General features: G+C 36.2%; 1 protein-coding gene across 6 annotated transcripts in view; it reads right to left on the reverse strand.

Moving 5' to 3' along the window:
* NPAS3 (neuronal PAS domain protein 3) overlaps positions 1-20,575 on the reverse strand; it is a 608,446-nt gene that overhangs the window by 299,007 nt on the left and 288,864 nt on the right. For all 6 annotated transcript variants that reach the window (XM_051806249.1, XM_051806250.1, XM_051806252.1 and 3 more), the window contains one exon: positions 4,406-4,488. In XM_051806249.1, the coding sequence (XP_051662209.1) occupies positions 4,406-4,488 (83 nt within the window). The remainder of the gene's footprint in view (positions 1-4,405; positions 4,489-20,575) is intronic.

Below are 20,575 nucleotides of genomic sequence, written 5' to 3' on the forward strand. Positions count from 1 at the left end.
ACAGTTTCTTAACAGTTGAGTAGGCGCTACTGAAGCAAAGAATGCAATTATGAAAGTTATCACTCTTTTGTATGTAGAAATACAAAATGTGTACTGCTCACTACACTTCATATACACACTCCTATTATTATTACTAATACTATCTTTCTATCCGAGCCTGACTTTAAAACTATTCCATAGTGATTGATTCTAAATATTAAGTCTTTTAGAAGGCATTGCTATTTTTAAAGGAAGAAACATATATTTTTAAAAATATTAAATTTTATTTCAAAATACTGTACATTTTACTTTTAATTGTTTTACAGTTCAAATTGTAAGGTGTGTTCTTTTTTGTTCAAGAATTTTAAAAGCAACTAATTTAAATATGCAAAATTATCTTGAGTTGTTCATACGTGAACTTAAAAGCCATGCAACACAGGAAAATTAAGTAATTATGCCTCCAAGTTATTTACTGCAATTAAGCTCATTTATCATATGCAAATTAGTGCAAACTGGTCTCATTAGTTACTAAATTACTCAATATGAGCTGAACAATGTAGCACTCCAGTTTGTAATGAAAAATCCCTGTAGAGGCAAGCAGTATCAATTAAGCTAATTTGCATATGCAAATATATTCACTAACTTTCCCTTTTCTCTATATTTAGTTCTACATTTCCTGATTATTCCTCATTATATGAAGAATATGGGGTTACTGACCCTTTTCCACACCTTCTCAATAGCAATGAAGTTACACAAAAAATTCAAGGGCCCTGAAAAAAATGATGAAAATCTTGCTAATTTTTAAAACCAGTTTCAGCCAAATTTTTAATAGTAGGTACCAGAAGTAATTTTTTTACTGGATTTATTTGATAAACAGATATCTATATCTATATCTATCTATCTATTTTTATATATACATGTAAAACTGGAAATGTCTATTCACATTATAACACTTCTTTTCAGAAGAAAAAGAATGAAGAAGATAACAAAAGCAAAGCACATAATTTCGCAAATCAAAAATCTTGTCAAAAATCAATTAACATGTTGCTATTAACCAATAATTCAGGTGATTTTACTTGGAAAACATTTAAAAGATATTGCACTGACATGAAGTATCTAACATAATATAGTCTAGGCAATCATGTTTTGTGATGTGTTTTTTTCCACAAGCACAGAGTGGGTAGTGTCTTTGGCTTCAAACCTAGCATGAGAATCTCTTCAGCATGATATACAGCAATCAGATGTGGCTTGGAGATTTTTTGACATAGCATAAAATCTTAAAATGGTTTGGGTTAGAAGGGACCTTAAAGATCATCTAGTTCCAACACCACTGGCATGGGCAGGAAACCTTCCGCTAGACCAGGCTGATCAAAGCCCCATTTAACCTGGCCTTGAACACTCCCAGGGATGCAGCATCCAAAACTTCTCTGGGCAACCTGTTCCAGTGACTCACCACTCACCTAATGAGAGTGTGCATAAGTGTTGCATTTCATATGGAAGCAAAGTATAAGCCTCTGCATATATCTAGATTTGTACAAAAGACAAATGCAAAGGTGCATGCAGCCTTACGCACGTGAAGTCTTTTAGGAGTTTTAAATTTCCTTGTATCAGGGTTTTTACTCAATTTTCCATCTCTGGATCTATGCAAAGGTTTAAGTGTGTAGATTTTTTTGGAGTTGTTAAAGTCTACTATCAATGAAACAGAACTAATTGTATGGTCACCAGACACAAATGTGATCTCAGATCAAAATCAGTAACTTTTTTACTTTTATTTTTCTTCTGACAGGCAGATTTTTGATTTTCTAGTTTCTCCACTTCTTAACTGTACAGGGGAGAATACCTTTAGTAGTTGTATCAATCATTAGTTAAAGATTCCTTAATATTAAAAAAAAATTGTCATCAGTTAAAGCATTCTATATTCAATGATAAATATTATATGTAAGTATATGGATTTAATAATATAGATATGACTAACGTATATAATGTAACATAGACATGACTAGCTCATCCTAGCTACTTGTAGACTCAAGATGTAAAAATATCACAATATGCATCTGCATTTCTGTTTTTGCAAGATCACTATAAATAAACTATATCCATTTTTTAAAGATATACTATATTATGCTTCCCGTTTGTCTGTCAATAAATTTTGAAGTATCAAAATATTAAAAGGATTAGAGAGGCTCCTTAATTTCTGAGCTTACACTTAACCCAGTCTTCAAAATATTAATAGCAAAAGGGATTACACAAACTATTAATTCAACTTCTTCAGATAGCAGACTTTGAAATCAAAATTCCCAAGGTGTAATCAAGGTTGTTTACTTTTCTTGCAAACAATACTTATCATGATAGTTATTTGAAAATAATTTCTAGGAGCAGCAGACTAAATGAGAACATACTAGAACTGTATTCCATGACAGAATCTGTCTGATTGTTGTTTTAAGAATAATTTTGTCTTCTAGTGATTATCTTTCTACCTATAAGACCACAAGGCAATGCTTTGAAGTTCATTCTGGTCTGTTTAGAAGTGGTGTATTTGAATGCATGACCCAGGTTTTTGTCCCAAGGGTCGATTACTCTTCTAAAGTAAGACAAAATATAAAATAGAAAAAAACTATCCACTACTATTAATTCTTTTTGTGCTTTATCCATCATCAACAGTCTATCTGTTGCAAATATCAAAGTGGAACTTCCTATTATCAATTGAGAGATTAATGGGACTAATTTGATAAACACATTACCTCCTGTGAAAAGGCCACACCTCAAGAGATATTCAATACAATGCTGATGATAATTTTGATTGAAAATCCTCACTTATAGGTACAAGTGCAATACAGGGGTTTTTTTAGTAGTAATATGATAAAGTTATAACCCGAAAACACCTTAATTTATCAAAAAATGAAAAACACAAGGGGGATCTAGTTTTAACAAGCATGAAAGTCACTGTTTTAGTATCCATTAAAAGAAAAACTCAAATATTTGGTAGTTTTCAAAGTGGCCATCCTACGTTTTTTCATTGTCATTCATAAGAGTCATACTTAATACTTAAGGAGTGTATATTAATCAGTCTCAATTATGTTTTATGAGTTATAAATAATATTGTAAAAAACATGCATTTAGGATCTATGATATGTTTACACTCTCAAAAAAATGACAAATCATATTAACTGAAGTACCACAAAACTGTTCTTTCTTCTTTTTTTCTACATGTATGAGACAGCATAACAGTGTTTAAGTCTAATGTGCAAACAGAGTACTGCAGATACTGGAGCAGATCTCTGACACGGTAACTATAACAAAAGTAGTTGCTTACAGAATCAAAAACTTGACCTAGACCTCTGCCAAGAGTGCACAACTAAGCAAATCACTTAGTTCATTATTTTTGTTCCAAAGAAAAATTAATTCTACCATTTAATTTTTTATGTTTTCCTAAAATTATCCTTGTTTCTATTCTGCATTTAGTTACTTTATAAAGATGTGAAAAATTTGACATTATCCATAGTGTTTCTGAATGCCACAGCTGAGTTAGTGCAGAGAGATAGCTCTCAATCATTTCAAATTAAGTGGAATATTTCTCATGATAATATCCTAATTTCCCTCTTTTGTACATCTCAAAAGATAATACACCAGGCAATATATTTGCATTGAGAAGCTGTGTACATTGCTAAGTAAGAGCAGTTATTCAGTGCCACGCTTAGAAAAGACTGTGGTTTTTATTTCCATAGGGCTGAGGTTTGCCTTACTGCAAAAACACATCACATTTTCTTCTTAACTGCTTCTACTCCATGTTTGATTATTGCAAACTAAGAAAGGCTGTAGTAACCCTGGCAAAACAAAGCATACACAAGGATGTTTTCATCAGGTCACTGTTTTTCAGTTTAATCTTCCTGGAATATGATGACTTGTACCATGAGACTAAATAGTTTGATAAATACCAGATTAGCTTTTATCTCATAGCTAAGGAGACCTAAGAGTCATGGTGCTGTTCTTTTTTTATTCTTTGCAGTTCGCTCCAAATTTGTGATATATAATTGTGACGACTGGAATACCATGGAAGAAAGCAGTGCTCGTAAAACAAAACGGGGGGAAAAACCCCAACCCTAAATTGATACATGACACGTAAGACAAATCAAATTACCAACACAAAATACTCCCTTTTACACACATACACACAAAACATAGAGGCATTCTGCGAACAAACACCAACTGCACAATTCTAAACAACAAAATATGGTGATTCACCTAAAATAACACTTGCCCTCCCTCTCATTAACATTCTCCCAATCACAGACTTTCTAAATAGGAGAAATATGAGCATAAAAAAAATCTCATTAATATAAATGCTGATAACAATACTATTCAAATTATTGGCAGCAATATGACTAGGTAGTTATTTCAATTTTTCTTGGAAAAGCCATTTTTTTACCTGTAAAATATGACTTCCCAAATGTGATTCAAATACTTCAATGGCAAGGGCACTGGGACTTCTCCTGCGCTGGGCACCTATAACTGAATAAAAAACAGTTATGTTGCAAGGTCTGTACATTCATTTCTCATGCATCCTGATCACTGACATTAACTATTTAAATGTTTTTCATTTTATACATCAGTGTTAATTTCAAATTTGCCTTCTACATAACATATAAATTAGTATCTAATTTCAGACTCAAATTTGAAGGAAAAAATAACTTTTTTAAAAAAATATTTAAATGTAAAAAAAATCTGGAAATTAATAGTTTGTTCAAATATATTCCAAGTCCCTGTAGGTTTGACAAAAGCACACAGAATTTAATGAAAAATGCTACTGAAAAAGAGGCTACCTATAATGTAAATGTTTTGAAATGTGGGGACAAGAACTAAATATTACTCATGATTTACGAAGAGATGAGAACATGTTACTTATCTTATTTGAAACTGAAATGAAATAAACACAACCTTAAAAAGCCAGCATTTGTAAACACATCTATTCAAAGTTCTTAGCATAGGAAAGTATTTGACTATCCCAGGTATCCATGTTTTTTGCTGAAACAGGTACCTGACACTTCAGCTTCTACATTTAAATTATGTAGTTTAAAAGTACAAAGTGAGCAATAGGCAGTTATGCTTTAAAGACAGCAGGGACTACAAAAAAGGCTGAGAGATCACAAAACTAATATTCCATTAAACTCTCTATGCCAGGAACACAAAGCCAGCAATCAAGTCTGAGTATAAACAAGAGTAGGCATCTGTTGCAAGATGAGGTTTCTTCTTAAGTCTAGGCTATCTTTGCCTCATGATCAGAGAAAGCTAGAGCACAGAAAAGACAGCACAGGGCTGCAGGAACTTTCCTTTCCTGTCTTAGTGACAAAACCAGGCATATCTGCAGCAGAGAGAAGAGGCAAAGTTCATTCTGCACCCTTTTAAAACATATACATCCAAAGACCCTGATTGTCTAACACCTCTGAAACCATCCCAGCACTAGTCCGTCTTTACGTATTGCTGTCTTTACAATGTATGATAAGAAAAATGAAATACCAAGGATCCACTAAAACAAGCAGAATGAATGACTGTCATTACTGAACAGGCTAATTTAACACCAATGAAAACAAAATACAGAGCAACAATTTCTTAGTCTTCTATGATGCTGGCTGCCAAATGTGATATCAGTAGGAAAAGATAAATGCCAAGTAATGATAGTCATATTGACCTAAAAATGTAATATCATTCCTTATTGATGTTTCATGTAATTTCCTTGCAGGAAATTCTAAGCTATTTATACTGGGCAAACAGGTGGCTTCATAGCTAATAGATTAAGGCAATAGCTCATAATTACAAATGGTGCCTCCTGTAGAGACAGTATTTTCTAAGTCCTCCTCTTTTCTCATATTCAAGGACACAGACACTAACACCTTAGCAGAAAAGTCTTCTTCAAGATGATATTTCTCAGAGAAACTTTAGCTTTAGCTGTAGAACTAAACAAAATATATAGCACTGTAAGGATTTTTAGCATTGCCATTAATTTCTGTCAGTCAGTACAATGCTTTGTATGGTTATTTAATTTATAATCTATCAGAAACCAAAAGGAAGTTAACAGTTTTTGCCTGCTAGACATTGCTTTATAGTAGTCTCCATAAGAGCATTGCAAAAAGCAAAAAAAAAACAAAACAAACCACCTTGAAAACCTGCAAAACCTCCCTGAAATCCTTTAGGTCCTTTCTTCTTCTATCTAGCTGTGTTATATTTTCTGCACATTGTCTGAACACATTACTATTTGGAATTTACCTTTCAATTAATTCTCTGTTTCCTGCCCATATCCTTCCTTTACAATCCTCTACCATTTGAAAGTGTATCCATTACATATCGAATCCAGTTCTATGATGTCATTTGCAGGTTTTTTTTAGCATATAAGTATCATAATTTGAATAAAGTGCATGAAGTCAGTGCAACACTCTTTACAATATTTGTATCTTTAACCTCAAATGACACTATAGGTAAGTCATCAGTTTTTCATACTTGGGACACTCAGTTCTACAGCTCAGATGAAAACACTTTAAGGTCATTGAGTTAAGTAGAAATCAAAAGAGAGTCAGATCTTAGCTTTAAAATTTGTCAATTAAATCCTCTATCAATGACTGTATTCTAATGGCTGGTATGCACATAGACAAATATCATGTGGTACTTTCGTGCCATTCAGTTCACTGACATTTTTACAGCAGTAGAACTCTTGGATTTATGTGTCTTGCACTTAGTTAGGTGATGTGGGGTTTCAATGACAGTTCCTAATTTTACAATAAGCATAAATACGTTGCACAGAAAACCATTACATTTCTGGTAGCCATGTTGCAACTCTTTTTTGATAACCAAATAGATGTTAAATATGCACTTTACTTCATGCATTTCCATAACTATCATTCTTCACATTTTGAGGAATGAGACAAGAATATTGAGATAAATATAGAACAAGGGAAACTTAAATTATTTGATCTTCTGAATTCATTGCCTCATTATTTTACTTACTTGTGCTTTCAAGATTTCTCGATACGTATTTGCAGCAGAAAAAATATGCTATTTGGGATATACAAATGCATATCACATTGATACCTTTCAGAAACATGGCAATCTCACAGTCCAGTCACAGCACAAAGACCTTTATCTGTACTGAATGAATTTTTGGCATGACAATAGACAAAAGGAAGACATAGACTGAAACAGTTGGATTAAAAAGCAGGACCAATGTTATTTTATTCTAAAATTTCAGATCATAAATTATAAATACTGAACTGGCTTCTATCACACAAGCCACATCCATTCATCTATATCTCTTATCCTGTGGATGGAACCGTCAGCAGCCAGAGCTCAGCTGATCACAGAAAACTTGGAAAGCAAGAGATTTAAGATTTATATCGCAACATTGATAAATCAAACCTTCACAGACCTAATGATTGGGATGAACATATTTTTTAAAAATGTGGATTACCTTTTAAATGCAGACTCTCTACAGAAATGACATAGTGAATTCATGAAAGAAATTTCTTCTTTCCATTAACAGCAAGCAGGGGAAATTAGGATGTGGAGAAGGTTAAGCATGTGTACCAAACTGCAAAAGGAGTCATAAAGGAAACAGGTTCCAAACCCAGGTTAAATTCTTCTTCCAATCTTCTCCTATTTAAGTAGTGTGAACAAACATCTTTGAATAGACTTTTTCACAAGCAGTCATATTTCATATGCAGTCACATGCAGTCTATGTTTAGTTGACAATGTTTAAATACAAACAAATATTTTTATTAAATATTGATTGCAATCACGACAAGAAGATAGGAAGATTGTTTTCACATTTGCACTTTGTAGTGCTGGAGCAGAGGAATCTGTTTTCTAAACTGTTTTACTTTCCATGGCATTGGACTATGACTTTAACTATCCATGCTGACATGTCTGTTCCTGGTATATGATTGTTCCATAACAAGTTATTAACAAGGAAAAAATTCTAACTGCTTGCTAATTCCTCTTTAAATTTCCTCCCTCAATGACTCATTTGGCTAAGTATGAGGTGAAGGAAGAACAACATCCTTTTCAGTGTATCTTGAGGGCAGTCTAAACATGCTTAATGCAACCTCAAGAGCATTGGCAATTGTGCTACAAAGAGTAGGAAACTGTGGAAAAAGAAAAACATAGACTGCCTAGCAAAGATTTCTATGCATCTTGAAGAGAGAGGATTTCCTCTTAAACTCAGTTCTAAGGTATGGGAGCACAGACCAAAGACTCATATTCACTGTGACTTTTGTCTAGTGAAGACAGAATTGTAGTTAAACAGAAGCAGTATTCCTTGATCACTAGGAGTGAAAGCATAGAATACGAGCACAGTAATCAGTTCCACCTAAAATACTTTTGTGAAACTTTGTATGCCACCCCTTAATATGAACTGGTTTCTGTGGAAAGTTTGGGAAAATTCAAACCAAGAGTTTTTAAATTATGTTGCTTTAATAACAATTTTAAAACTAGTTCTAAAAATTATATCAAACTTTTTAATTGATTTCCTTTAACCATTATTTACTCCTAAAGGATTTTTCTCAATTAGCCTCAAAATCCTTGTTTTTTGTATTTCATTTGTTGATTTTTCTAAACACCACTTTTTGTATGCTTGGGAGCAGAGGTGGACATAGGGCCATCCTGCTACAACCTTTTAGACAATCTGCTATCTGAAGAATTATAAAAAAAATGGAGCTCATCTTGAAGAGCTCTAATTATGACTGCCAATAAAGTCATACTTTAATTAGCAAAGCCTGAGCAGATCTACATAAATATGAACACTATAAACACCCACCAAAAAGAAAATTATCAGCTCTATTCACAGAACGTGTAACCGTATCAGGCTAATTTCATAGAAGCTTCACAAAGAATTGTATAATATTTCTCCCCATAGATATCAACAAAACACATGATGGATTCAGATAAGAAAGCATAAGAAGCAGAGTTTTCTGAATTGTCTCAGGTGACTATATGGGCAAAGCAGTTCACAGCATGACTGTGGCTATAATCTTTTAGGCATTCTTTTCCAAAATGTAACATTTTTTTATTTCAGAGTAGAAAAAAGAGCTATAGAAATGACAATACAATTTCTACTACATTTGTCTGGGTGTAAAGCAGATTCTACATGAAAATGTATCTTTTGTTATTTCTAGGAAAAATTTCAAATGCTCATGGAAGAAAACGCAGGTGAATGTGGCAATCAAAGTGGTTTTACAGGAAGAGGTGAGATGTCATCTTAAAACCTTGGGGCTTTCCTATGACACATAACGAGTGATTTGGAAATGCTTGAAAGTTGTGTTTTCTAAAAGACAGAGACACTGACTGAGGGGTTAAACTGAACAACAGACGATGTAATCTCAGTGAAGGATAAAGTATAATCACATTACATGCTAGAAGAAAGACCAATATTTCTGCATGCTAGCATCCATAGAATCTTTTGGAAAAAAAATTACTTTACTCCACATTTTATACCTTGTGATGAGTATTTTTTTTCTATTGATTGTTCTTTTCTATCCCATTTAAGATTGAGTCTAACTTTTGAAAGAAATCTCCAGAAAGAGTGAACTCCTCTGCCCAACACACAAGTGGAGGACATAAGGTATACAAGATGTATATTCAGATCTTGATCTAAAGTGAGAAAATAAGAGACAAGCAGCATGATGTAAGCAGAGAGGTTGCCCTCCGATTTGGAAAGGGTATCCAAAGAAATTAAATGATGTCACCAGTTACCTCACCATAAGCCATCCCATGATCCAAAATTTAGATCTCTTATTGACCTTCACAGATGGGAAGAAGATATAAATCTCAGATAGAGTTGCAACATATGTGGAAAGGTATTTTATCTTGGTTTAGTAAAGCTATGGGAATCATTAATGCTGTGCCATTACCAACGAAGTATCACAGCAATAAAGTATCAGAACAAATTTGTCACGAAGGACTACGTGTAAGATGCATAATGTAATCTATGATAATCAACTTACAAAGCTAACAATAGCATTTCAAATCTATATTTTTGTGTACAAGAATGCTTATTATTCTAGATGTCCATTCTTGCCATCCACTGGCAAAGAGCATATATGCATTACTGGGGAATCCAGGACAGAGAAAGTAATCCAAAACTTTCCATGGAAAAACCAAGTAGTTACCAAGAATGTATTGGTTAATTAACAAAAGTGCTATGTAATACAACTATAGGTGTGTTTTATTATTTCCAGTACTTCATCTACGATGCTTTATCAAAAGCTTCAGGAATTAAAAGAATTTTTAGCAAAACTGCTTTTCAAAATCAAGTTGTTTAATACTTTTAAACTTTTTAATAGCTTTTTTAATTTCAATAACTTAAAAGCTATCAAATTAAAATGTCCAAAAAGCAGAAAGTATTTTATCACTTGTTAACTGAATTTTAAGAGCCTCTTCCTTTTCCTTTCCTAATCATTTTCGTCTGGTTTATAGGTCTGCTTCTTCCCACAGGATTTGTTCTTTAGGGCGTGGAGGTAGAGTGGGTGGGAGGAGGAGACAAGGTTACTTTGGTCCTAAATGTCTTTTTTTTTTTCTGAACTTCTTAAAATTAGAAACCCCAAGAATGAAATAAGTATATTTTATGTTCTCTGCTTGGTTACTAGCACTGTTTCTTAATTAGCACTTATTTGTACATCTTAAGACTTTATTTCAGAGGGTTTTTTCTGTTCATTGTAAAGGATGAAGTCTTTGCTATGCAAGAATTTCCAGTCATCTAAGCAAAGAGAGTTCTCCATCTGTCCTGGGAGTGGGAGCACTGGCCTTTCTCCCACACTGTAGTAGTTACTATAGGAACTATTGTGCCTCCTTCAAAAGGGCTACAGACAGGGTGATTAAAATTCTTCATGGGACTACCCCCACTCTTCTCCCTGACAATGAAATTCTTCAGGGAGAGGGTTAAGCCTCCAGTCCAAGAAAGGAAGCACCTGAGGGAGTGATGTGGCAGACAGAATCACCACTGCTTCAAATTGAAGTACAGGGAAAAAAATACAAGGGCCCATACTCCTGCATTAATTTTATTCCTCTCCCGTGAAATACAGGAGCATTGGCTGAGAAATAGAAAAAGGAATGAGTAACTTCATATAGTCTCCACGATGTAGAGGACAATGCAGAAAGTTAAGAACAGATAGTTTCAATTAAAATCAACAGCAGGAGAAGAAAAATAATTAAAATGAGACAGTTGCATCCAGTTGGCAGCCGGTCACTAGTGGTGTCCCCCAGGGATCAGTGTTGGGCCCAGTTCTATTTAATATCGTTATTGATGATCTGGATGAGGGGATTGAGTGTACAATTAGTAAATCTGCAGATGACACCAAGTTGAGGGTGGGGGGGCGTGTTGATCTGCTGGAAGGCAGGAAGGCTCTGCAGAGGGACCTAGACAAGCTGGAGAGATGGTCTGATTCCAGTGGGATGAGATTCAACAAGACCAAGTGCTGGGTCCTGCACTTTGGCCACAACAACCCCGTGCAGTGCTACAGGTTGGAGACAGAGTGGTTGGAGAGCAGCCAGGCAGAAAGGGACCTGGGAGTTTGGATTGACAGGAAGCTGAACATGAGCCAGCAGTGTGCCCAGGTGGCCAAGAAGGCCAATGGCATCTTGGACTGGAACAGTGTGGCCAGCAGGACCAGGGAAGTGATTCTTCCCCTGTATTCAGTGCTGGTGAGGCTACACCTTGAGTATTGTGTCCAGTTCTGGGCCCCTCAGTTCAGGAAGGATATTGAGGTGCTGGAGCAGGTCCAGAGAAGAGCAACAGGGCTGGTGAAGGGATTCGAGCACAAGTCCTATGAGGAGAGGTTGAGGGAGTTGGGGCTATTTATCCTGGAGAAGAGGAGGCTCAGGGGAGACCTCATCCCTCTCTAAAACTCCCTGAAAGGAGGTTGTAGCCAGGTGGGGATCGGTCTCTTCTCCCAGGCAACCAGCAGTAGGAGAAGAGGGCACAGTCTTAAGTTTTACCAGGAGTGGTTTAGGTTAAACATTAGAAAGGAATTCTTTACAGAGAGAGTGATCAGACATTGGAATGAGCTGTCCAGGGAGGTGGGCTTTAAGATGAGACTGAATGTGGCACTTGGTGCCATGGTCTAGTAACCACAGCAGTGTTGGATCAAGGGTTGGACTTGCTGATCTTGGAGGTCTTTTTCAACCCAGTTGATTCTATGATTATATGATTCTAGAAGCTTCTCAAGAAATCTAATTACTGTAAAGAGATAGGGAAAAAGTCTACAGAAGTATGGAAGAGAGAGAGATAAAGTAGAGACAGATGGCAAGGGAGAGGGACATCGAAAGGTAGTGTGAACTGCAGGCTTAAAAACCTAGGAATTCATCAGTCCTTCAGATAAATATCCACTCAAAGATTTGGCTCTACCAGAAGAAAAACACACAAACTGTATGACTGCATGAAGAAATAAGTGATGGCTATGGATTACTTATTCAGATATAACAATAAGACACTTACTGGAGTAATAGTTCTATTGTCTTATTTTTAAACTAGTACTAAAATTTCTCTGAAAAGAAAACTGCTGTCACCCTTTTCCAACTCCAGTGCTACAGAAATGGCTAGTGTCACTGGTTCTGTTCTCAGGAGGAGGACAGGGTATTAACATCAAGTCAGAACAGCGTTATGTAGTGTCAGACTATACTTGCTGGTAAAACTAAGAGGCCTACATCTGTCGTCTTGCTTTTTTTTTTTCCAGTCTGATCCCAAAGGTTCATGTTATGACATTTGTAACATCTGCTACAAATGCGGAGGTAAGTCAGGCACAACCTTATTACTTCCAATCTAACGCTCCATCCATCCACAGGGCTTTCATATGCCACTAGTATGTCAAGGGGACCAAAAGCTGTTCGATCTACATGAAGCAAGGTAAATTGTAGAAGAAGAAATCGTGCTTTGTTATGTCTCCCCTTCTTTTGTTATCTTAAATTGTTAAATAAATTGTTAAATAAAATGTTATTTCAGAATATTCTGTGAACAAAACAGGCAAGCTACTCCTCCTTAGAGCCAACGCAATTGCCTTTTCATGTCTTAGACAGTGGCATGTTTGAAACTGGCAAACTGTCCTTCCCTATTTTCACTAACACTGAAGCATATCCAGCTTCCCTTAACTAGACTCTTCAACACAGAGGGCTGCTATCTTGCATAGCCTGTTTTTCCTTCCATACTACTCCCAGTATTTTGATGGGCTCACTGCATTGTTTTAAGGACAAACAAGTTTTTTCAGTACTCAGTGGTAAAATGCTACTCCTGACAGACAAAAAAAATGCTTACTTCATCTGTGGTAAGAAAAAAGTAAATGAATAAGGAAAACAACAAGATGCTTTACAATTAGCAAACTTTCTATTAACTTCTCATTAAACTTCTATTGATACATCCATGGTACTTGAAGATTTCAATACTCCATTGTTAATAGGCTAAGATACTGTATGCTGTGAGGTTTATGCTATCACTGCTAAGTGTCTGCACAGGAAGGCAACCATTTGCTATATGGCTACAATCACCCACAGTGTAAAATTTATCTTTTTCGGCAGGGTCAGCTTGGAGAGTTGGGGCGTATATACTAAAGAGGACAACATGTTGCTTGTTGTGTAGTGGAAGGTGTAGGGAGATAATGTGGTCAGAATGACCTGTTGGCAGATTTTCGAGTTTAGGAACAATAGAGTTTTTGATCATGAAGCCAACTCCTGAAAGATGCCTTTCAGTTCTGGGTTTACCTGACCAAAAGAGTGTGTAACTGGCACCGTGTTCTCTAAGGCTGCCTTCCTCAGGAAGTCTTCCATCATCCCCATATCACCATTGGCCAATCAGAGCTCAAATCAGTCCAGCAGTTTAATTACCTAGGTAGCCTCATCTCCTCGGATGGTAAGATTGACAGAGAGATAGACAATAGGTTAGCAAAGGCATATAGTGCTTTTGGAAACCTCCATAAAAGAGTATGGTGTAATAAACACTTGAAGAAAAGTACAAAGATCAGTGTTTACAAAGCCATTGTGCTGTCTACTCTCTTATATGGATCTGAATCATGGGTCATCTACCGCCCCCACCTGCGCCTCCTAGAACGCTTCCATCAATGCTGCCTCCGTACAATCCTAAACATCCACTGGTCAGATTATGTGGCCAATACATCTGTTCTAGAACAAGCAGCAGTCACAAGTATTGAGGTCATGTTGATGAGAACACAGCTGTGTTGGGCAGGACACGTCTCAGGATGAAGGACCACCGCCTCCCTAAGATCTTGCTTTATGGTGAACTTGACACTGGTTACCGCATGAGAGGAGCCCCGAAGAGAAGATACAAGGACTCCCTGAAACAACATCTCAGCCTTGGCCATATTGATCAACATAACTGGTCTACTCTGGCCTCAAATTGGGAGGTCTGGAGACACACCATCTATAATGGTGCTGCTTCCTTTGAGAACACACGCAGGATCACTCTCGAGAAGAAAAGACAATGCAGAAAGAATCGTGCCTTGCAGAATATACCACCTAAGGAGTCTTTCTGCTGTGCCTTTTGCAATCGGATATGTTTATCTCGTTGACCTTATTAGCCACCAGCGTGCTTGTAGCAAATGTGGATAGAGCCTTTCCCAAATCTTCGTTTGCGAAGCCTAGCCATGATGACAATCACCCACATAAGAAATTTCTTAAGAAATACATAAAACCTCTTCTGACAGCAAGTGGAATGTAGTTTTAGAAATTAACAGATTTAGATGTTACTGAAATAGGTAATATGTTTAACACTCAACAGCATATACCAAAAATAAGACAATTTCACATTTGATGGAAGTCATTTAAATCCACTACAAGGGCTGTAGAACACTGCCTGGTAGCAAATGAGAAAGAAAGCCTCGTGCCTCATGACATAAGCAGTTGTAGGTTTTGTAGAACTTTTTCCTGTTGTACTATCACAGGCCAAGTAAAAGAACCCTTTCCCCAACACTCACCCAGATAAGAATGACACTGAAACAGAACTGATTCCCTTATGTTAAATGAATGCTAAAACTCTAAAAATATGTCAAACATTGCTACTGGCAAATGTAGGAGCCACATTCACTGCTGGAATATAAAATCCAGCTACGATATAGTTGGACTAATTTACTGACTAATGCATCATTATACTACCAAAGCACGTGACATACCAAGTGTACAACTGTTTAAAATTGTTTCTGGTTCTAAGGTGACTTTAGGGCTTTACTACTTTTACAGATTTTGGTTTATGACTGACACATGTAGGTGGCAGATTTGTTTGTAGATGCCTTTTTTCCCTTTTGTGATATAGTAAGAAAAAGATTTAATGAAGATTCATAAATGAAACTGGGTACAAGTCTGCAATCAATCCACATTTTCAGGGAATATCTATCATCTGCCAAAACTGAACTGTGTAATTAACTGAGGATTCTGGTAAGAACCAACTGTGCCACTAGTCAATTATTTTTATTTGTCTTCCAGCTGCTGCTTCTCTCTGTTCATAACTGAGACTGTAAGAAAATGCAACTATTGAGAACTTGGTGATTTAAAAACATAACTGAAGAAATTTAAGGAGATTACCAAGTGTCCTAGTTAGAGGACCAGTTCGTTACTGTGTGGGAGTAACCCAAACTGTATTCTACATCCTATATGTCATTTCCCAGGAACTGCTAACAATATACCATTGCAGCAGCTGCCCAGAGCACACCTGACCCCTCAGGCTATAGGCTGAGTATCAAAAAGCCTGTGAGATAGGAGGATGTTCCTATCCTCACACCAATGATTCAGGTGTGATAACTCCCCTCCGGGGAGTCATTAGCACCTCCACACCCAGCTTGAGGGGTCGTGTCTTCTAATGGGCCACCAAAGATTCCAAAAATATTTCACGACTCACAATCACCCACTGTGGAATTCCCAGCCCTGGGGGAGGTACTGGGCATTCCCACTTGAACCTGAGTGTGTATAATCATGGGGTCTTGGTACTTCTGGGCACATTCGTCAGATTTAGAGGAGAACCAGAACCTTGACAGGACTCCAACCACCACTCTTGACCAAACTGTGATCACCACTTTCACCAACAGGTTTTCCCACTCCTTTTACTTTTGGACTCAGGGGACCACGCTGGGCTCAGCATGGTGGCCAATGAACACCATCCTGTTCGTGTCCCAGGGTGCTGGGTTATACATCTGGGTTTTGTAGGTTAAAACCAATGTGTCTGTCTGTATAATTGTATTCATTGTATTATTTTATTAAGTTGTAAATCTGACTTATAATCTCTTTTGAGTTGGGTTCATTTTTCCTGCTAGTTTACCTTTCAACCAGCACGCCAAGACAAGGTGTAAGAGAACCACAACAAGTTTTTTAAGATCTACTGCAAGTGGTTCTCAATTTCTCAGTAGAAATTTTCAGCAAGTCCTTTTATAAGAACTAAAATAGTATTTCAGAATTGCTGAGGTTTGAAAAGTGACTGCGCATAAGATACACTGGAAATCCCCAAGTCCTAATGAAGCAGTCTTCAGAGGAACTGGTAATATATACTTCAGTATACTGGTTTAAGTCATTAAAAGTGGGAGATGGAACTGCTTGTTTTCAAAAGAAGCCCTGCTGCTTGCTTATTAAAAAAAAAAGTTGATCCAAAGCCCCTGTAGAAAAGACTTTCCAGCACTACTAGCACTTTGGATTGGATTCTTAATATATATGTATAAAAGTGCACTACTATTTGTAAGAGTCTGTTTCAATAGTTTTTAAGGAAACAGAATCTCTTGGAAATCCCAATGACTAGTAAGAAGAATAGTTAAATCTTTATTGGAAATAGTGTTATAGTCTTTAAATCTTGGCTAAGGTTAAAAGAATTCATACAATTCATGATGAATGAGCTTGAAAATAAATTAGAAATCAGTTAACATATTTTCTGTTATCATTATTCTCAGCTCCAGCACACAACTGGTTTCCTCTTTCATTTGTAGTAGTCATTTTTAAGTAGTCATGTGAGAAAAGTCCAGTTTCCTTCACCTTTGGAGAGTGCCTAGCAGGGAACTATCAGAGAAGTACGATCAGAGGACAGACAGAATAGTTATGGAAGAGAGAGCTTAGTAGTGAGAAAACAGGAAGAAAATTCTCTACAGTCAAAGAGAACGTGTGTAGGCACAACATTCACTTCATCAGAGTTGCATTCATTAGCACCAGGAATTAATTTAGCTCAAGATTCTTTCTGCAGTGAGAGAAAACATCCTTTTATTTATTATGTCATAGCTAAGATTCACACTTGTTACCTGTAAAAGTCAAGCCTCTCCTGGTATAAAAGGCAATGCATTCACCGTTCAAAATATAACTTGAACACCTTAACCATAGAAGTTCAGTGGGTTATTCTAGCCAGATATTTTAGTATTCTTTAGCAAATTAACTTAAAGACATCAGAATTCATTCCCCACACAGTACTTTAATCAGACATTGACACAGATGGTTACCTCAACTTTGGGGGCAAAGTTTCATTTTGCAAGATAACACTCTGTCTTTAAACCAGTTCTTTCTCACTTTCTATTAGCACTGATAAATATATTTTTTCTTTCTTTTTTTTTTCTTAAGAGCTTTACAATTATACTGATAAAATATTGCATTTATATAGTTTTTTCAACAATTACATTTTATTATACATACACCAAACCTAATATCCCTACCCATAGGCATTTGCTATAAAGAGAAATAATTTGCTTGATGCAACAGTTCCGCAGCCCGTGAGCTGAGATTTTTCTGATATAATGTCCTTTAAATTCTGTTTGTTGCATTCTAACATCACTTTTTAATTCTTATACATATTTTCTGTGCTGCCTTAGTCCAGCTAAAGAACTAGATCTACACAGCTATGTAATTTGTAACTCAAACTCACTAATTTAAATGGAAAAACTACTTTTCTCAGAGTGTAATACAATATGATACTTAAACTAAAATACAAAGTTAAATGAAGACTGCTCAGATTCAAAACAGAACACACTTCTTTTTCACTCAACCACAACCTTTATACATCCTGCTGAAAAACCGAGTAATGCCTGACAATGTTTATCTATTTTCTTACTTAGTGCCCTCGTGGAAGACAAGTTTGAATTCTGACATTGGTCATTATGAATATGCTAGCTTAAGGGCATTTTGGATTATTTTATATTTTGGATTATTTTATATATTTATATTGTACATCAAACAACATCTTATTTTGTTAATAGTACCTGAAAATCAGAGAAATTTACTTATAAAAAATACTTTTCCACTAAACAATGTCATAGTAGATCAAGTCAGAAATGCGGCAAGTTATTTTCTGTGAATACTGACAAATGTCCTTCAATGCAAAGGCTTTGCCTTACAAATGCAATATTATTGCAAGGTATATTCTACTTCTTTCTACAAAGAAGATTGAGATAAATTAACTATTGAGCAAAACAGCCTGAAATTTTCCAAAAGTATCACTGAAAAAAATCCTGTTTCAAAGTTCTCTGAGAGAATAATTCTCACCTAATATTGAGTCTTTCTTCTACAGGAGAGGAGGAATCTGAGGAACGAAGAAGCACCTACATGGTTTGAAGAGCGAAAGACACATTTTGCTGTGACAGCTCATGGGCAAATGTCTTCTGCAGAAAAAGGCTTATTTTGGTGAGTGATGACTTCAGAAAAAAAAATTATTACTAAAAGAAAAAGTGAATGGTAGAAAGAGTAGGTTGAAAATCAATTACCATGTAATAAAAGAAATAATATTTTGAAGATCATAAACTGAAACTAAGAATTAGGGATAATTAACATAATTTTAAGACTGTGCCTTGTTTACATTCACTAGTTAGTTGACACTTCATATGACCGCTTGAGTATTGCTGGCACCAGAGCTAATAAGGCCACAGGGACTCAACTGCACTGGCTGCATACACAACACACAGGTGTTGTTAATCCGTTTGTTCTCTGGGGTTCTAATATTCTTTTGAACCACCGGCACATGATAATTTGAGCTGAGCTAAGAGTATGTCTTTACAGTCACAACAAAAGCAAATGTGATCTAGCTGTTAATGGGTTAATGTAGCCACTGATAGAGGTCTAGCTGTGCTAAAAAGGCTGTGACTCTTTCCCAAGAAGCAAGATAAAGTAACTTTTTCATCTCTGTGTTACCACAGCTGGGCTGCTGCCTAACCTAGTTTATGCTGCTGTGTAAACATATTCTGTCTAAAGCAGAATTTTTAATTAATCCTTAATTAATTTGTTAACGGCTAATGAACAAAGATCCATTGTACAAAAAGTCCCAGAAAGCACTAATCATACCCTTTTTCTATCTCATATTTTCAACCTTTACACTGCCTCAACTTATTTTTTTTCTCCATACTTTTTTTTTTCTTCTCTTAATTTTCCTATTTCACACTAGCTTATTTGAATTAGTGCTTTCAACCACACACAAGTTCCTTATGAGAAAGAAGTTCATTATGACCAGAGGACCTAAATCTGTGTTGTGGGAGGTAAAATGGATCGCTTTCTCAGGTATGTGAAGGAATGAAAATACTGAAGCAGATATTTATTGAGTTGAAATAGCTGAACAAATTAAATTTACTCACTAAACACACACTCCCATTCCCAAACCCTTGGATGCTACTCCAAAAAGCCCTGTCCTGGAAGAAATTTTAAAAAATCACATAGCTTTTATTAAAATCACAGTCCAGGGAAGCTGCTGCGCACTCTACCAAAGTTTTAAGAGGAAGTAGTGTCTTGTCTCAGTTTGTTATTGATAGTGGAGCTCCAAAGTGCTGCAACCTACTCTTATTTTCAGGTTAATAGCCTAAAACATAATGATTTCTTTGCACTGCAGAGAGTGATGTATTTCAACTCTTTCTCAAATAGTCGTTGCTAGAAAGGAAAGTAAAGTTATACTACTCCATGCTTCATCAGAGCCCTGTCTATGTTTGAAAACTTCCACAACTTCTCCACATGACCTGTTGTCTCACAACCCTTACAGTAAAACTTTTATTCCTTCTGCCCAATCTAAATTTACCCCTTTCAGTTTAAAACCATTGCCCCTTGTCCTGTTATGGATTTATGCACAGTTGCCACTATGACAGGGTCCACCTTAGGATCCTGAAAAATAAAGTCCAAGTCAAGGTTTCCAATTCCTCTTTTATTAGTTCTCAGGTTACACCCTGAGCTTAGTGCTACTGATGCTGACACTAGTTAAATAGAATACAGTTAATCAAACTTATTCTATGACGATCCTGTCATTGCAGTCCCTGGCGAAAACATCTTCCCCTATGTTTTTTATAAACATCTTTTATATGTTGAAAGACTGCAATAAGGTCTCCAGAGAGCTTTCTCTTCTCCAGGCTGAGCAACCTCAAATTTGTCAATCTTTCTTCATAAAGAAGGTGTTCCAGCCCTCTGATCATTTTCATGGCCCTCCTCTGGACCCACTCTAACAGATCGATGTCTTTTTTGTGCTGGGGACCTCAGAGCTGGATGCCGTACTCTGAGTGGTGTCTCCTGAGAGCCCGAATAGAGGAGTAAAATAACCTCTGTTGATCCACTGGCTAACCTCCTTTTGATGCAGCCCAGGATATGACTGGCTTTCTGGGCTGGAAGTGCACATTGCCAACTC

This window comes from Manacus candei, unplaced genomic scaffold, assembly GCF_025592945.1.
Source record: "Manacus candei isolate 608988 ecotype Guabito, Panama unplaced genomic scaffold, ASM2559294v1 h1tg000067l, whole genome shotgun sequence".
Lineage (NCBI taxonomy): Eukaryota > Metazoa > Chordata > Aves > Passeriformes > Pipridae > Manacus > Manacus candei.